This window comes from Delphinapterus leucas, chromosome 1 (assembly GCF_059928025.1).
Source record: "Delphinapterus leucas isolate spDelLeu-1000000601 "Yukka" chromosome 1, BTC_Dleu_Yukka2, whole genome shotgun sequence".
Taxonomy (NCBI): Eukaryota; Metazoa; Chordata; class Mammalia; order Artiodactyla; family Monodontidae; genus Delphinapterus; species Delphinapterus leucas.
The window spans coordinates 11,916,908-11,936,853 of record NC_143129.1 but is presented as its reverse complement, the minus strand read 5'-3'; the positions used below and the strand labels follow the sequence as shown (position 1 = coordinate 11,936,853).

Sequence of the window (19,946 nt, the reverse complement as noted above, 5' to 3'; positions counted from 1 at the left end):
ATTTGAGATTAAAGTTATCAAATAACTTAAAGCCTTATGAATATCTTTTTTCTCTTAATGGATATATTTTAAAAGTATCTGATTACTTGATTCAGAGAGTATGAAATATTGCTTTTGTTCAGTTTCTGACAGAGTTAAAAAAAGATTAAAATATTTTAGTGTAAAATAAAATCTCTATGAACTTCTTAGCTAAAGTTAAGAATGATAAAATGACAATGTAAAACTCTGGCATTCAGGAACAAACCGAATGGTTCTTAGTGGTTGTAAAATCTTCCTTACGTTTTTCTGAAGTAGGCAATAATTAGCAGATGTCTAAAATGTCCTTGGTTTATCAGTTTATTGACATCATTTGCTATTACTTACTAAAAAAATATGTATTAGAAAGAAAGCTGTCTTTTTTTTAACCTAGTAATTCTTCCTTAGCTTTTATTGTCTAGTAATGTGCTTAGAGGAATATGCAAAATGTATTAAAATGTCACATTAAACATTGTAGGACACTGGTGTCATAGAATGCCTGATATCACTTCATAGATTATTCTGAAAAATAACTTTTTCTTACAGTGTGTTTCATAGGCACATTTATGTCATTAAATACATGAAGTAAAATATTGGATTACTTCCAGAGCCAATTTTCAGTTAACAGCTCCAAGAGAAACACTAGTTGTATTATGCGTTTGATAGAATCTAAAGAAAATAGAAAATAAACATTTTAGACAGAAACAAGAAACACTGCATACCTGGTAAAGAAGCGTGTCCAACATGCTGATACTGAACACCCTCCCGGCAGCAAAAGGCAGTCGGAACATAAAGGCCAAATTAGAACCTCGCTCTCTTTCTTTCTGTTCAGAAATTTGAAAAAGAAAAATTTGTGAGCATTCTCTATTTTATGCTTTTCTACTTACTTAAATTTTCCTAACATACGTGAAGAAAGCCATTTTTATCACGTGGTTCTTAACTATGAATGTGTCATGACTTCACTTTTAATTGTATTTTTAATGTCCCTTTACTTTTCATAACCAAGTTTTCCTGGTTAAAAATACCCAATAGTAAAGAAAGCTTAATCCTTTCATACATTAAACATTTATTTACTCTTAGTACCTATTTCTGAACAGGATTTGAAGTGACATTAATAAAAGGAACACACATAATAACATTATTTCATCAAATATAAAAAAACCTAAAGCCACATAATGTATCCTAACATCTAGAATATCTGCTTTTGAATATTCTCATATGTGAGGACAAAAAACATAGGCAAGTAAGGGCGATCACAACCAGTGGTTCCTAGCTTTCTGTCATTCGAGTTTTAATTTACCCATCTGCCTTTAAAGTTGTGCCAACCATACCAATCTCCAGCTAAGCTTCTGTAAGTGACAAAAAAAGTGTGTGTGTTTGCGTGTGTATTACGGTGGATGAGGCTTTCTTTTGAAAAATTCTGTTGCTATTAGTGCCTGCTAATAAATGAAGGCCTAAGACCCGATGTTTGTGTAAGATTGGAAGGAATTTCTTAAGAATGAAACTTAACCTTGTACTTAAGTGGTAACCCCAAAAATGTTCGTTTCTTTTGCTGCCAACTTCCATTTAACAAGAAATACAAGACACAGCCAAGCCAATAAAAAAATCACCCCTCGCTCTCAGAGGCAATGGGAGGAAGCCCCTGTTTCTAATGTAGCAAATTTGGGAGATCTCAAGGGAGGGGACGTCTCTGGGTCCCCCTTTTTAAGAATGGAGGGGAGGGAGCATTGCTGAAGGAAGGGGTCTTGGAGAGGACGGGGGCCACTGCTGCTGCTTGCTGTCATGATGGTACTAGAGAGACTTGACCCCTGGGCTTCCCCTGGACAGACAGATGAGGCTGGTGCTCAGAATCAAACCTTTCAGGGAGAAACAGGAGTTATTCCACCACATCTAGGCCCATCCAGACTATAAGGACATCCTCACTTGAGATGTAGACAGAAGGAGGGATACGCAAGTGGTGCCCCCTTGGTGTCCGTGTCCATTACATCACAACGCAGTCTCTGATTTACTAGGCTTGGTGTCAAAAATGCTTCATTTGAACCACCTTGGTGGTTAGGAGATGCCTGGAATGAGCTGTCTTCTTGCAGGGATAGGCAGGCTTTCCTGTGAATTGGGGGCCACATCTGGTTCTTAAGGTGTACTGCCAAAACCATAGATCTTCAGCCCATGTTAAAGCAAGTAGCCAAAATAAAGTGCCGAGACCCTAAGAATCTGAAGTCCAGCATCTGTCACGAGGTCAGGTGGGAAACAGCAAGACTGCTGGGCTCTGCACACGGCTCATTCAGGGTCTTCTTTCCCAGAACTTGGCGACGGGATCTCTGTTACCTGCCTGGGATCTTCTAAGCCAAGGACCATCATCTCTGTTCATTGTTCACTCCTCTAGCTAACAAGGGGCTTGGGACACATGGCAAAGCACGATTTTATGCTTTTGCATGTTTTCTCGTCCCTTAAAATTTTTAAATCAAGTTTTGTTCTTTTTTTTATTATTATTTGATGCAGACTTAGCTGCAGTGGAACTAGACAGGGAATTAATTTGTTCATGGTTAGACTCAGAGAGTCGTGGTGGTCGGGTGGTGGCGATGGAGAGGCACAGGAGAATGTTCCCAAGGTGATCATACGTGGGGCTGGGGTGGGTGGGAGGCAGGGAGTGCGCAGTGGCTGCACAGACGGAGATCCGAGGAGCCGGACACACTGAGCACGTTCCAGCTGTAGAGGAAGATGTGGTCTCAAATACTGTTCAAAAATCAAGTCGGAGGAAGACTGAGAAAAGCCATAATTTAGTGATTAGAACATGATTCCAACTCTGGCCTCTCCTCTGCTCTCTCAGTGTGAAACCGTCTAGTTTTTGGCTTTAAATATCTCATCTTAGGACTTCTAAACCCATACATTAGCGTTCACATCTTTCCCAAAGTTCAGTTACAGCTATCAGCCTGAATAGTTTTTTTTTTTTTTCCAATTAGACAACTTTTACTAAATGAGAAAACTACATTTAAAATGTGTTTTAAAACAAAATGGAATTAGAAAAAAAGACATATGCATTTGAAAGAAGGTTGCACTGTGCTGAAAATCAAATCTCTTGCAGTAATACAGTACGCCAATTCTTAAAACGTAAGTCAACAGAATTCTCAATTTAACATTTTCAAAGACGATATTAAGGTTAGGAATTTCACATCTATGGTAGCACTTATAGAAGGGCATTTATAAATATGATGTCCATCCCTGTGAAGCTTACACATTTGACAACGCTCAATAAAAGCTTTTAGAATCACATCCAAAGTGCTGCATTCAAAGCGTCACAAATCTGTGTCCTGTAAGTTCTCCTTCTAACATCTGTATGTTGACTTTTCTACTCCTGTCATTGGTTAATACTACCCTTAAAAAAAAAGAGAGAACAGGACAAGAAATGCTGCAATAAACCCTTGGTCATGTACAGAAATTACTGCTACTATAGTTCACTACAAAGCATGTCTATACAATACCATATGAACTTTGATCATGAATATCTTTCTGTAAACATAACCTCATGCTTTACTAAAATGAATTTCTCATCATGCTGAATAATCACCTAACTAGTTAATCAAAGGTACTGACTAGTCAATCAGAGAATCTCTGACCACCATCTCCGCATCCCTCTCCCCAGTCCATCTATTAAACTTCCAAACTCCAGCATTTATCCTTAGAATTATTCCCCCTTTGCATCCTACTGCTACAGTACTTGCTGGGGCTTAAACCGACTATTAATTTGCCAACCTCTAGTCTTTTGTAACACCCAGTCATCCAACACGATGCTGCCAATTCATATACAAACAATTGCAATAATGTAAATTTTTGTTCATAAATCTAAAATCAGTTTACTCTAAGATTCAGACTTTCTTGCGGAATACATGCCTGGAGAACTCAAAGGCAAGATTTCTGTGAAAAAGCAACATATCCTCATGAAAAGAGCTTGTCCTAAGAATTTCCTGACAAAAACTTGAGTGTATGGTAAGCTCAGTGGATCAGAGGCAGGGTGATCTTTGGCATATAGCAGTTTCTTTCACTCACATTATCCCTGCTCAATGATTTACTGACGGAAAAGATACATTTCCTAAATCCAGTGGGTTGTTCTCTAATTTTAATAAAGGTTTAACCAATATGTCAAATGTTCTCTTTTATTATATACCTACATTTACATAGATGCTTCAGTTAAATTACATTACGTAGCACATTTAATTTAAAAAAATTTTGGTTCAGTTACATTTTCATACACTGTATTTTCCAAATACAGAAATATTCTTTTACCTTCAGGGCTTACACTGAAGGAAAGGTACTCTCTTCCTTTTTCCACACATCTGAAACCTATTGATAAGTATCATTTTATAAGTCATTCATTATTAAAGGTTCCAATCAAACATTAACTCATTCATTTATTTACTAAATTAGTCAGTTAACAAATACGTGTTGACAAGTCTACTCTACATAGGGCATTATCCTTAGTGCTAGGCATACAGAATTCCTGTATAGAACTCATAAATTCTGTTAATATAGAATTATTATGCATTGAATATGGACCAGGCACTAGTAAACAAATATGGATACTTTCCTTGCCTACAAGAACTCACAAACTGTGAATGATACCAAAAACAAATAGGGAAGACACCGGGGTGAGAATATGCAACAAAACAGGGGTAGATGCTTGGGTAGCACGTAGGAAGGGCGTCTACCGTAGTCTTCTGGTGGAAAAGTCGAGAGACTGAATTAGAAGTGATGTCTAACTGGAGACGCAAATATGAGTAGAAATTAGCCAGTAAATTTGGGAAGGGCAGGTGTTAAGCAGAAAGTTATAAACAAAAGGTTCAGCATATGCTAGAAGCTGGATAGGAATAAAGCTTAAAAGACTTGAGGAGCTATAAGCAATTCTGTTTGAATACAGCATTGAGTGTGAGTGTACGGGCTGGAAGAACAGGTCAGAAGTGAGGCTGGAACAGAAGCCAGGAATTAGATGTTAAAGTTCCAGGACACTTGAGAAGAAAAACGATGTTATCAAGAATTACACTGAAAAACAAGGGTGAAAATTGGGACAGCTCCAGGAAAAACAGGACATACAATGAACCCATTTTGAAATCATGTCAACAATTTTGAATTGTACCTTAAGTGTAATGAGAAAAAACTTACATATTTTTTAAGAGGAGGAGTGATATGGCCACATTTCTAGAATGGTCATTCTGGTGACAATATGGAAAATGGACTGGAAATGGGGAGGTGGCACGGGGAGACCAAGCAAGTTAAACGAGGGTGTTAAGGCAGCAATTCTAGTGAGAAATGAAGGTTTACAGAAACAGATCTTCTTCAAATATATTTAGACATCAGACATTAAATTTGAGGGGATTTTTGACTGAATTGGGTAGTAGAGAGAAGATGAGGATGATATCCCACTTTCTGGATAACTGGGTGGATAAGTGTGCCCTTCTGTAAAAAAAGGAAAGGTGGAAGAAGAGAAGACTATAAGTTAATTTGGACTTGAGTTTCAAGGTTAGTAGAGAAGTCCAATTGCTAAAAATATGGATCCAACAGACAGTATAACACACAGTGGTTTGGAGCTTGGATTCTACAGACAGACAAGGTGACCAGTCAAGTATTGCCACTTCTGGTCGGACGATCTCGTACAAGTTACTTAAGTTCCTTCTTCCTCTGTTTCATCACCTGTGAAATGGGGTTCATATTGGTGATGACATTGCATTGTCATTCTAATAAATAAACAAGATAAAACATCTAAAAGTATTATGTATAGTAAGCACTTACTGTCTTCTATTACTAGTAATTCTTCAAACACATCAAATGATGCATCACCTTGTGGACTTGATATTGCTTGCTTTCTTCCTGTACTGATACTTCCAAGTTTTGACTGGGCTGGTCTGGTGTTATCATTATAGCTCAAATATCACCTCCCCAAAGAGACCTTACTTTATCACCTTATTTAAAGTAGGCGTTCCCCAGTTACTTTTGAATATAACCCTGTTATGACTTTCAGAGATCTTCTGAAATCTCTAATTCCTTGTTTATTTTTTTATTAGTTAACTGTTGGTCTGAGGTAGCTCAGTGAGTCCCAGAACAATGCCTAACACAATGCCTGGCACACAGTCAATGAAATTTTATTGAACAAATGAATAAATCCTTTCCACTTATAGTAGTTGCCTACATCTAGCGAAAATTTGTTGCATAAAGTTTAAAACATTTATATTAAGAGGGAGGAAGGAAACCCTTTGAGGTTTACTCAATACCCCTTCTTCTCACTTTGGTTCTTTAGGTTTGAAGATGGAAAAACTACAATGCTTGTGTTATATAAATTTCTCTGACTTTAGTATTTCTTTTGACTATTGTGTTTTATAAAATACAATAGTAAATATTTCTATGATTGCTTCTAGTATAAATATATAATACCTTTTTATCAGACATATCGTATTTGCTTCCTTAGTAGAATTCTAGATTCAACTGAAGCTTCCATGATGGTTTTGTGTTTTCCTAACAACCACTTATCTAAAAATACCTAAAAGAAATCTGAGAAATCCAAATCAATATTAAAAGATCCCAGACACTTTAATACCCTTGGTCTTACCTATTTCTTTCATTTGGTTTGTTATCATGAACATATGCTTTTGTTGGAAGAAGGGATGTGTTTCTGGCAGAAACTGTGTTTTTTTTTAAACTGTGTCCATCCCGTACCATATGGAATAGAAGATAAAATTGTTGGACTTAGCAGAACGGTGTGGGAGGTGAAAAAAAGTCAAGAATTTTATTGGCATAAATTAATGGTTTCTATCCGTATTTTCTCAGCGATTGGCTTTTCTCACCATTCATCCTACTTGACCTTCTTTACACTGTTTGACATAACGTCTTCTTTTTTTCCCCTCTTTTCCTCCCTCTTTCTCCCTGTCCCTACCCTAGTTCACCAACAACCCTCAAATCCTATTTCCAAATTCTCAGGTCCTGGGGAAACTAACTCTGCCTTTCCTCTCACAAAACTGCTTGCCCAGGGAGTGGCCTTTTGAATGCAAATACAGAAAATCCTTATATTAAAATACCAAAGCCTTCAATGAGTTGCTAGGGTTTTATGTATCCTGTTTACAGAGCCTTCCCCAGAAAGAGACTCATCTCTACAGAAGGTACCCCATCACAGGGGCTCTGCATAGCAGCTCTGAGATGCGCTGGCTCTTCCAGAACAGGTTTCCTATCAGAGCCTCTCACTGAAGTGTGTGCTTGGGAACTGAGGAGAGGACCCTGGGCCATCGGTGGCTTTATATCAACCTCTCTTTCTCTTTCTTTCATTTCTCCTCTCTTTATATTGCAAACAGAAAGAGGAGGCGATTCTAGTAATAAAGAGCATTTCTCTCTGAATGTCCACTTTTCTTCTTACTGGAAAGAGTAGGTTCCCACTACACCCATGCACACACACACGTACACAAACACACACACGCACACACACATCTGTTCCAGTCTAAGTGGCAGCTTAGAGGGGGTGCATTTGATGGACACTCAGGGAGTCCACCTTGTTTATGAGGACTCAAGGCTAACTCAGACTCACGTCCCAAAAAACCCTTGAGTCAACCCAAGGCAAGTTCATGCTGAAGGAGTTTGGGGTGTGCGGGACCCTCTTCCTTATCTTAGAGAGGAATGCAGGGTCTTCTAAGCAATGTTATTATCCTCCTACACTAAAATACAAGTGGTCCTTGCCTTATAAATAGGGTGATTATGTAGTTAACCATCCAAATCAGGACATCTTGACAGGAGCTCCTAGTAATTATACTGAGACAATAGCCATACACTAGGAGTGATGGGCAAAACTGGACTTCAACCACGCCACTTATATGTTAGAAATATGTGTTTTACAAACAATACACACAAATGGCTTCCTGCACCCTGTTCTCCTGCGAAGGCCCTGATGCTCCTGAGAATTGAGAAATTTGGAAAAGTGGAAGCTTCTGAAAGACATGTAGGTTCAGAAATAAAGAAAGAAAGGATGTTGAAGGATTAAACATGTGAATTTTGGTGTGTGGGGGGGCATAAACATTCAGCCTGTGACAACTTTGAAACTATTGTGTGAAATCGTAATACTATGCACACTCTTTTTTTCTTTTTTTCTTTTTTTTGGCTGTGCTGCACAGCTTGCAGGATCTTACTTCCTGGACCGGGTATTGAACCCAGGCCCCATCAGTGAAAGCGCCGAGTGCTAACCACTGGACTTCACTACGCACATTCTTAGTAGATACATTTGTACATTAAAATAGTTATCCATATATAAATTACATATCATCACTCCTCTAGAGTAGATCAGGCAGTGCTTTACTACATTTAAAAGCAATAGAAACTAATTAGCATTCTCAAATTCTTCCTGGACCAATATGGGGGAAGGTAAATATTTTCTTAAAAATTGGATAAGAAATTTTCCTAATGAATTTGGAAGATAGCACCAAACTCTCCCTCAGTCATTATAGCACTTAGATTATGAATAAAAAGTAGTCCAAGTTGTTTGGACAGAAAAAAAAAGAATACGGCAATGTGTTTGTTTGTTCCGATATATCTGTCTCCCGTCAAATTACAAATTCTATGTGTTTTATTCAAATTCATAACTTCTAGCATTGAGGAAGGCATATGGCTCATAGTAGGTGCTCAGAGAATATTTAGTGGCTTGAATTTAAATTGAGAATATGTAAAATTTTGCCTTCTGGCTTTAAGACGGCGAATATGTTAAAAAGTAAATGATATACTTGCCTATTTCTCCCAGAATATATCTCCAATGTGTATTATTTTGCTCTACCACTGACTACATAGCAATATATGATTTATAGACATGACTGTTTCTATTCTGACACTCATTCTCTAACACCAACAGGGTGTCCTACAATTCAATCCTGACGCTCACTACTCAGAGTTGGCTCAGACCCCCAAGACTGCTCTCATTTCAGCCACCATCTCCAAGTCCTTGGTGTCTCCAAACCAACAGCACTTCTTCTCCATCCAGCTACAAATCTGGGGCTTCCCATAACAGCCTCCGTTTCAATAATTTTCCAGAATGCTCACAGAACGTGTGAAAGTGCTATACTTAATGATTATCATCTTAATATAAAGAATGCAAATGAACAACAGATGAAAAGGCACACAGGGCAAGTCTGGGAGGGTCCTGAGCACAGAAGCTTCTGTCTCCATGGAGTCTGAGGGCACCACCCTCCTGGTACATCAATATGTTCACCAATCAGGAAGCCCTCAAGCTTCATTCTTCAGAGTTTTATCAAAGTTTCATGATGTAGGCATGATTAGTTAACTCATTAACCACATGATTAAACCCAATCTCCAGCCCCTTTCCCTTCCCTGGAAGCAGGGAGGTGAGGAGGTACTGAAAGTTTCAATCTTCAAGGCCCCTCCATGAGTTGCCTTGTTAACATAAAATCAGGCATGGTTGAAAGGTATGAATAACAGAAGACACTCCTATCACTTAGGAAGTTCCAAGAGTTTTTGAAGTGCTGTGTCAGGAACTACAGACAGAGACCAATTATTATTTTTTATTATACTGTATTATTCATCTCACTTTTTCATTACCTTTCTTCTTACATCAATGTGTAATTACCATATGATTGCTAAAGTGTAATTATGATCATCACAGGAGAAGGTTCAAAAGCAATTTTTAAAAAGCAGTCTTGAAGCAAATTGCACCATAAGCATGAATAAAATTCATTTTTATGAAATGCATCAAAATAAGAGAAATGAAATAAGTCTTTAGAGGGAGATGAGACAAAAAATTTCTCTTTTTTTTCTATTGTTGTTTTCCTCTCTTCGGGTTCCTTGTTACCCATCACATTTCCCATCTTTGCTTAGCTCTCATACTGTGTTTCTGCTGCCCACTACATCAGATTTTTAGGAGAAGTGTCAATGACCCAATGACCAATGACTGAACATGGGAAGTACAGTTGGTCCTCTGTGTCTGCAGGTTCCACACCTGCCAATTCCACCAACCACAGACTGAAAATACTGGAGAAAAAAAATTCCAGAAAGTTCCTAAAAGCAAAACCTGAATTTGCCACCTACTGGCAACTATTTACATAGAACTTACATTGTGTTAGGTATTATAAGTAATCTAGAGATGATTGAAAGTACACAGGAGGATGTGCGTAAGTGATACGCAGACACTACACCACCATTTTATATAAGGGACTTGAGCATCCTCAGATTTTGGTCCCTGCTGGAGTGGGGTGGGGTGAGAAGGGAGGGGTCCTGAAACCAATCCCCCATGGATACCGAGGGACGACTCTACTTTTGAGTAAACAGTAGCAGTAAGGTAATGTCAATATCCAAGACAAGAAAGATAATGTAATAGAAAATAAAACAACTCAGCAACGATGAAAGAATAATCAGATGAAAAAAATACAAACTAAAGCATGATGGTCTGGTCCATTAGGAAGTTATTATTGTGGATATTCTTCAGTGAGTTGTTGCTTCCAGAGAAACCTTGAAGAGTATTCCTTCATTAGCAATGGCAACGACATATCTACGAGAATGCAAGGTCTACCAAGAACACATCAGCTACCAGGCTGAATGCAGGCTAACCTTCCATACTCATTCCTGCAAATCCTATCACTTCTTCAATTTGAATGACAACCACTTCATGACAAAAAAAAGTGTCTTAAGCAGCCAAGCTGGTGTCTGTTTTAAATTCAAAACCTTGATTGTGTTTCTAAAGGTGAAGGCCCCATCCGTGAAGGTGCAGGTGCATCTAATTGTAGGTAGAATAAAACGATATTCATAATTGCGTTCAGGAGAATAAAAATCCACCACTTCCTCAGCCAACAGTAACTCTAGAAAATATTATTGGGAATGTATTTGAATACTGGAAACAAAGATCAGTTTCCTAATACTAAAACTACCTCCCTGTGCTTAGAATACAAACATAGGAAGATAATTACTTTAAACAGTAAACTAACTGTATACGTATAAGTGATAAGAAGCACTGATTAGAAATGAACAGTTACCATTACCACTGATGCCATGTGTGTGAGATTGCCAGGGCTGCCATAAGGAAGTATCATAAACTGAGTGGCTTAAACAACAGAAATTTATTGCCTCTCAGTTCTGCATGCTCAAAGTCTGAAATCAAGGTGTTGGCACTTTTTGGTTCCTTCTGAGGACTGTAAGTGAAGGTTCTCTTCCAGGTCTCTCTCCTTGGCTTGTGGATGGCTGTCTTCCCTTTAAATGTGTCTTCTCTGTGTCCAACTTTACCCTTTTTACAAGGATGCCAGTCATTTTGGATTAGGGTCCACCCCAATGGCCTTCTTCAACTTGCTTATCTCTGTAAAAACCCTACCTTCAAATAATGTCACCTTCTGAGGTAGTGGAGCTTAGGACACCAACACATCTTTTTTGGTGGGTGGAGGGACATAATTCAACCCACAATAGCACAACAGTCTAAAACATTTCTATGTGACGATCCTATTTCAATGGATAAAAATGATAATAAGTGAATTAAAAAAGGATTTTCCATGGTTTTATAGCATTCAAACCATTGGTTTCAATTCCACTTCTCCTAACTCCTCTGTTCCTAATAATTAGGTAATGTATTGATTTTTTGTATTCTTCTTGGGAAATATCTAGAAGATGCAAGGGTAAACATAAATCTAAAAAAAATGAATTTCCCCGATGCCAAAAAAGAAAGAAAACTCCCCTCTCCCACTTCTTTTTCCTAGTGAGTTTCCTTAAAAATAACTTGGAATTGTAAATCCTTTCCATGTCTCTTTGAGATGGATACAAAGTCTGAATAACTTCTAGCTAGCTTTGTATCCCGGGAATGCTCTCAAGGGGGGTGGGGGTGGGGTGGGGGTGGGGGGGCCTTGGAACTATCTTTTTGAAATGTGAATGTAATGTATCCTGTCTCTCTCTTTGGGAGCTTAGCCTAGGTGCCTGGCTCCAAGTTGTAACTTTTTGCTTGCTACAAAGTTAGAAGACATTTTATTTTTCCTTTGGATCAAGACAGTTAACATGTATGTAAATGACTGTATCTGCCTGGCTATATAAAAGGATAAGATGTCTTTCTTTCTTTGCAATGTCTTTAGTGGATTGCTGAGATGCATATGACTGTCTGGTTTCGTGCTTATTCAAACAAAACTTTTCTACATTTCTGAAGAGGACTTCTAGGTTGGATGAAGATTTTATTTTTAATTAATTCCCCCAAAGAGATCAAAATTCATTTTGTTCTTCTTTTTCCCTCATGCAGTAGATACACAATAATATAGACACACACATTTACCAATATGAAAATCTCTTCCACAATTATGACCTTACATCAACTGATCTGGAATAAAACTGAATACACACAATAGAATATTTATTAGTGATGATGTTGACAATAGTAATTTATAATTATGAGTTTAGGGCTATTTATTTGAGTACTGATTATATGCCAAAACTGGGCTAAATATTGTGACTAGATTGTGTGGTGTGATCTTGGCAATGACCCTATCATTTGGCTATTACCACTATTTTCCAGAGACAAATCCCAAGGCTACAAACGTGTCATAGATTTATCCAGGTTCCAATCCTACAAAGTAGTAGAGCCTGTCTTCTTCATCATGGGGTGAGCCTCCCTCTCTTGTCATGGAGGAGACTGTACCACACCAGGTCAGCATGGGTTCCACTGGATTCCCATCCGTGGGTTTGCCTTTGGGTTCTCAGCCATTCAGCTGTGATTCCCACCCTTTCCATGCTGTTAAAGCAGTTTGACATAAGGGATGCTTTCTAAACATGAATGGCTTTAAGTTTCTCTTACTGCACTTACTCAATGAAACTAAGCAGGATACTGCCTTTTGTTTTTCAGTCTCCTAGACCTTCCCTGAGTTCCAAAGGGCAGATTCACTTACTAATTAGGGGAGTGAGGGAATGCAGAAAGAAGCAATTGTGCTCCATTTATAGCTATTATAAAATACTGGCTATATTCCCCCTGTTATCCATATATCTTTATAGCTTATTTTATACCTACAGTTTCTCTTAATCCCCTAACCCTATATAGCCCCTCCCTCCTTCCCTCTCCCCACTGGCAACCACTAGCTTGTTCTCTATATCTGTGAGTCTGCTTCTTTTTTTGTTATATTCACTAGTTTGTATAACCTTTAAAAATTGTGAATCACTGTATTGTATATCAAGTATACTTCAATAAAGAAAGGAAAAGAAAAGAAAAAAGGCAAGGAAAGAAAAGAAAAGAGTAGTACAGCAATGGGGCCTGGTAGTGGTTCCTCCTTGGGGGATGTACAAAACATTTACATACATATCTCTGAGCTCTGTGGGAACTAAGGCTCCCACCCTGGTGGAGGATGGTAACTTTAGGCAGAGCATAAGCTCGTGAACCCAGACTGGTTGGAATGAGAAGGTTGATGATTGAGATTCCTGGAATACCACCTCCAACCAATCAGAGGAGAGTAACACACCCTGCAGCCCCCTCCCCAAATTTTGCCTATAAAATGTCTTCCCCAAAAACCATCAGAGAGTTCAGGTCTTTAGAGCACTTGTTGCCCCGTTCTCCTTGCTTGGCCCTTCAATAAACCTTTCTCTGCTCCAAACTCTGACCTTTCAGTGTATTTGGCCTCACTGTGTGTTGGGCACAACAGTTATTTAATCTGTCTTAAACTCTGTTTCCTCATCTGGAAGCAGTGCCTAGCAACAAGGTAACTATGCCTATAAAGGGGCAGTGGCAAGGCTCCACCAACACAATGTATGTGACCAGCGTTGAAGATGGAAACCATAAGACAAGAGTATCTCACTCTGTGAGTACCTCACAGACAAGAAGTGACATCACTCAACAGTACGTCACCCAGGAATCAGGACAGTGCCCGACGTAACAGGTAATCAAAATAAAATGAAGTGAAAGAAAAAAACTAACCAAAAAAGAATGTAAGCCATCCTTATCTCTATTTCATAAATATTATTACAAACAATAAAGATGGCATAGATTTAACACATTTTCACATGTATAAGATTGGATCTTATTTTTTTCTCTTACATCGAATTCTCCCAGTACACTAGTATCAAGTACGCCTGGAATGCAAAATCCATTTATCCCCACACTCAGCCTGGATACTGAGAAGAAAACCACACCTTTCTGTGCCCATAACATGACTTTGCAACAACGCTACTGTCTTCCTTAGCGTTATTCTCATCTCTTCCCAATCCTAGTAAGTCCCCACTTGAAAAGAGCCTCATTAAATACAATTCCCAACTCTTGATAAACTTTGACCTTCCTTTCCCCACTCCAAGACATTGACAAAGCTCTCCTGAGTCTTAATTAGCTCTATCTGATTGCAGGCATTTTTTAGATTTGTGGGGAGAAAATTCATCTTTGGCTATTATAAAACCACTCTTATTTCTTAGGTGGACTTGAGTCTTTGACATGTCCAGGCCAACTTTTTTTGGATCCCAGGTATATGTTTTTATTCATGGATGGCTCACTTGGGGTACAAATTTTGGAGACCTTTTATATAAAGTTGTGAAGAGAGGTGTTGGCTAGGAAGGCAAGGAACAAGGAGTTTTAAGCAAAGGCAGATGTTCTGTTATCCTAAAGATTCCAAGGGCATTTATGACAGCAGTCATGCATCTAAACAGGTGACAGGCAGGTGGATGGATGCTCATGGGATAGAAGAGCAAACAACTTTCAATTTTAATAAATATTTATAAACCGAAAAAAAAAAACAAAAAAGCTCTCTTGAGGTGACAGCCTCCCTTACGTAAGCAATAAACCTGGCTTTGTCTCAGATTGTGAGCTTGTGTCTCATATTATCTCCTTTGGGAACTGACTTTCAACAAAGCCTACAAGTTTCCTAGGACTTTAAGGATTTATGAAAACTGCAAATTCCTACGTAAATATAGATGTCTTGACATAGTACTCGTGGTATTATCAATAATGGACATTATAAGTGAGTATATATACTCCTGTTGAGTTTAACTCTTTCATATATCATGCTTTCAATTTATGATTAATGATGATGGAACGAGATACCTCTATCATGTTCACTTGTGATATAAATGGTTCAAATCCATCAATCAATACTTTTAAAAAATTATAAATTAAGATTTTAGCCCCCATATAGGAATTCAAAACAGCATTTTTATTTTTACTATTTCATGGCATTCCTCTCTACATGTAGAAATTTTAGAGTTAGTCTTTCAACCCAAAAGGTTAAATGCAACTTACTTCATGATGTGAATTCTTACCTTTTCCAGCTTGGAAAGAGCAAGGGAGTAACAGTCTTTGGCTCTGAATTGCATGAATCTCATGTTGGCTGGGTGGGTGAGCTCTGTGATAATACTGAGACTGGAAAACAACCTGCATTTCAAAGAAACATTTGCATTACGCTAACAATCCAATATGGTATTTTTTATAACAACATATTTATGAGTGAGTGATACCTAGCTGTAGGCATAAAACTACACGCAATTATAAGAGCAGGCCATACCACATCACCTGTTCTGTGCAGTGCAAGAAAAATGAAACCCTCTTTCCCAAAGAATATTTTAACCAACATTTTAGCACCATAAGAAAAATAAATTCAGTAATTTGGCTTTTATTAGGCATTTTCTTGCCACACATTCATAAAGCTGATTGAAGAAGTTACCTCATGGATAATATTGAAATAGAAATTTGTAAGATGAATATCCAGATTGGCAAAAATTTCCTATGATGAGCTTATTGTTCATAATTGAGTTCTTTGATCTTCTATGGTTCCCTGTCCTCATAGTATGTGCTTTTAAATGCCAAATCCTGCTACAATGAACTTCTGAGAAGAGCAACTATTTTAACTGAAATAACAACTCATTGTAATGAACTGAGGTCATGGCTCAATTGATGGCATTGTTCTAGAAGGATCCTGAGACTTTCCACTTGCCCAGAGTTTTGCATTAGCGTTCTTTCCATTTACCTCCTCTCCCTCAAAAACACACACGTGTGCAAGCGCACACATACCCATGCACACGCATGATTTCTCCCCCCCGCCGAAAAACCGGGCAAAATAAAACCACAGCAAACACCTTCTTATTGTCGCTGTGCTTGATGATCTGATCTCTAGCTGATGTCCGTGATCACTGGTAGCTGTCCTGGCTCAAATATTTTGAGATTCTCTGTGGCGGCCACATCATGTGATAATCAGCTTTGCTCTCCATACAATATGTCTTCAAACCCAGTTATGGCCACTTCAAATTCCTACCAGTAGCTGAACCCATGCCTTGAACTCAGGCACTAGAACTGACTGAAATATGCTGGCCAGAAACATCTGACTCGTGGCTCAGAAACAAATCAGCATCTCCAGCTGATCTCACATTATCTGCGGGGTCCAGGAGTGAGGGCACTGTTACTCCATCTGCCTGAGCGCTTGGCTTGGTGTCTTAGAGAGGAAGCTGGGAGCCCTGACTCTGAACTCCAGAATGACGGATGCGATTACCCCTTTCCTCGGCTCTAACTCCCTAAAGCTGATGGATGGTTTGCTAGACCCTCTCCCTCCTCTCAGGGAGTGAGGGTCTGTCTGCAGGCTTGCTGGGCCTTCCCTGAGGGGCCCTCAGGTCAATTTCCAGGGGGCTTAGTCACCCTATCAGTTAAGACCTAAAAAATGCTTAAAAATGCTATATTTCAGAGTTATCTGTGAAAACTACATGTGCCCTCTTGGTTACATTGCTGGACCGGTATCGAGACTTACCTAATCAAAGCCTTTGCAAACTACGGTATCATCAGGTGTTTCATGAGATCCACTCTTCAGAGGAACAAATATAGCCACACGGCCTCATCTCCATTTTGAGAGCAAATATTATTGTACTTTAAGTACAACAGGTAACTTGTAATAAGTTGGATTGAAATAATATCAGCAAAAGAACAATCAGAACATAATTTATTTTGTTGACTTTTAATGTTAAAAGTATAATTTTATTGGGCTTTCCTGGTGGCGCAGTGGTTGAGAGTCCACCTGCCGATGCAGGGGACACGGGTTCGTGCCCCAGTCCGGGAAGATCCCACATGCCGCGGAGTGGCTGGGCCCGTGAGCCATGGCCGCTGAGCCTGCGCGTCCGGAGCCTGTGCTCCGCAATGGGAGAGGCCACAACAGTGAGAGGCCCGCGTACCGCAAAGTATAATTTTATTTGTGCAGTTCATCACGGTTTACAATAGTTCTGTTACCTTGAGTTGATTGAGGAAACACTAAACCTCAGATTCTGTACAGGAGAAGTGGTATGAAACTTAGAGATACAGTTTGTGAAAGACTTAGCACAGTGTCTGATACATAACAGGTCCTGTTCCTTAGTTGTGGTGGTATTACTATTTTCTTAACATTTTTCTTTTTTCTCCTGTTGCTATTTCTGCTTGAAATGTAGTTTCCTCCTTCCTTACTTTCCTCCTCCACCCCTATATTTGGAATCTCAACAATTACTTAAAGTTCTTATCAAATCTCATTGAGATGAAGCTGTACCATTGCTTAAAGTCAGAATCCACAGTGGCTCCTGGTATTTGGTTTATTTGTAATACTGCTTATTACATTGCATTTTGCACTAAACTCTGGTTGGTTTCATCCACACCTCAGCCCTCCTACTAAAGCACAGCAGCCAGGAAGGCAAAGTTTCCCTCCTAGTGTCCTAGTAGTTCACATTATATTCCTCTAATTGATAATTCTTTGTTACAATAAACACATCTCGCAGTTCTGATTTGTGTATTTTTGGTTTAGTGGATTAAATCTTGGTGAAGAAGGGGTGTGATTTAACTAGATTAGTTTATGGAGAAACACCATATAATCTGTATTCCTCAGGACTTTCTTTTAGAAGCTCTATTCTCACTCAGAAGTCCCCAATGGTAGCACATTTGATTAAAAGTTCATTTTCTCAGAAACTTTTGAAAAATTAGAAGACTGGCCTGATAGAAAAAAATATCAATTGACTTTTGGGCTGGTGGGACTCCATCTGGTAAGCCTAAGAAATGACAAATCTCGTACCATCTGGAAGTTTCAAAAGTATTCACTTAAGAAATATCTTAAAAGAACAATGTCTCTAAAGATATTTACCATGATATGGTGTGTCAATCGGCTGTCAAAACAGAAACTAAAATGAATAAATAAGAGCAACATGGACGAATGAAGATAAAGCATGTAGTCTCATTTAGAGAATAAATGCCATATTCATGATCTGAGCTTCTAAAAAGGAAAATTAACTGACCTGAGGTTTTTCTCTTTGTCTTTTCACTTTTTTTTTTTTTTTTAATCTTTTGGAAGGTTAAAGAAAGGTCCAAAACCCGATAATATCTAAAATTTACAGAGCATGATTCTTAGAGCTTTCCATGTATTGATTCATGTAATCTTCAGAACATCAGGTTAAGGACCTCCTTCTTTTGGGCTTCCATCTGCACCCCCTGTTCCCTGGGAGGAGTTGGGGACATATGGCTCACTCCTGACTCTGCCTTTTCAGTATCTCTGGGTGTGTGCCAGTCTGAGCCAGGCCATGAAGTGAGCCCAGCCCTACAGGGAAGACCCAGTGGTTGTCTAGCAGGGCTCCTGATCAGGGCTCTCCACTACTGCCAGGCACCAACGTTACACAGTTCTGCCTAGCATGGGATCCCCAACTGCCTGACTTCTTTGGGTCTCGATAGTTTCCAACTTGTTTAGGAAATCGAGAGAGTCACTTACTGTTTCTTCAAATTCCAAAAACTACTCTATGATTTACTTACAATTATTAGTTTACAGTCGAAGAAACTGAGGCCCAGAAAAACCAAACAAAACGTTCAAGGTAACATTCTAGTAGGTAGCAGAGCCTGGGTCACACACAGTCAGGGTCTAGAACACGAACCTGCCCCCCTCCCTATTTTAATAAATAGGTAGGTAGGAAAGGAAACTCAAATGACCCAAATAAAATAGTAAGTTATTAAGAATATCTAGTAACATGTTGGAGTTTCAGATATTACAAGTCAACTCTATTTTAAACTTTTGTAATCTCTACTTCTGTATCTATCCGGAAATAGGAGCTGTTAGATCATAACTTCATTATTGTTGTTTCAATTTACTGAGGACAATATTTAGTATCTAATTTAGCAAATAAATATCAAGTGTTTGCTGTTGGAGAGCTCTGGTCTCCAGGAGATAAAAAAGAAGTGGAACATGAAATTCCTGCCTTTATATTAGACTCTTATGATCTAATAGAGGAAACGGCAACAAATTCATAAATTATAAGGATGTACATATTTTTCTAAGGATGGCAAATGTGGATGACTAAAATCTGTGGTTCACAAATTAAATAGCTTTAAGATGCTAGTGAATGGATAGCTTGTGAGGAACATCTTGGAAGGTACTGAGATATATGGCCAGAGAAGGAATTTCTGAGGAAACAAAGAGTAAACAAATGAAAAATATATCTCAACTTTTGGAAATTTTTATTTTCTTTGAGAAATATGGCTTTTATCTTTCACATATATTATTTTTCTAACTTTAGACAAATTTGTGACCACTTGAAATCTTTTGTTTATAATCCTTTTCTAACACATTACATCAAACAGAAATATATATATATATATATATATATATATATATATATATGTAGCCAGATGTATTTGAGGTCTTAGTAAGAGTCAGTAATAAAATGATTGAGTGATCTAGTCATTGTATTTAAGTGACTTCTAGAGTTGAAATTAGATAGGACAACAAAATTTATGTGATGTGCCATTTCTGTTCTATATAATTGAACCTACACCATTTATGTTAGTTTAAACTGAGAAACTGCACTAAGTCTGCCACCTAGTGAAAAATCTAGAACTAAATAATACTTAAATAATGAAATATTTTATTGTAGTGCCCTTCGTATCTATAAAATATTACTTGTATTCATTTATAATACTTTATATTTGCAAATTTGGTTGTCTAATAGATTTAATTATATATCTTTAAAATACTAATACTGTA

General features: G+C 38.2%; 1 protein-coding gene across 1 annotated transcript in view; it reads right to left on the bottom strand.

Moving 5' to 3' along the window:
• KCNT2 (potassium sodium-activated channel subfamily T member 2) overlaps positions 1 to 19,946 on the bottom strand; it is a 180,760-nt gene that overhangs the window by 52,354 nt on the left and 108,460 nt on the right. Inside the window, exons 12-13 of the mRNA XM_089901855.1 lie at positions 15,241 to 15,352; positions 738 to 839 (exon numbers count right to left, since the gene is read on the bottom strand). Coding sequence (XP_089757981.1) covers positions 738 to 839; positions 15,241 to 15,352 — 214 coding nt within the window. The remainder of the gene's footprint in view (positions 1 to 737; positions 840 to 15,240; positions 15,353 to 19,946) is intronic.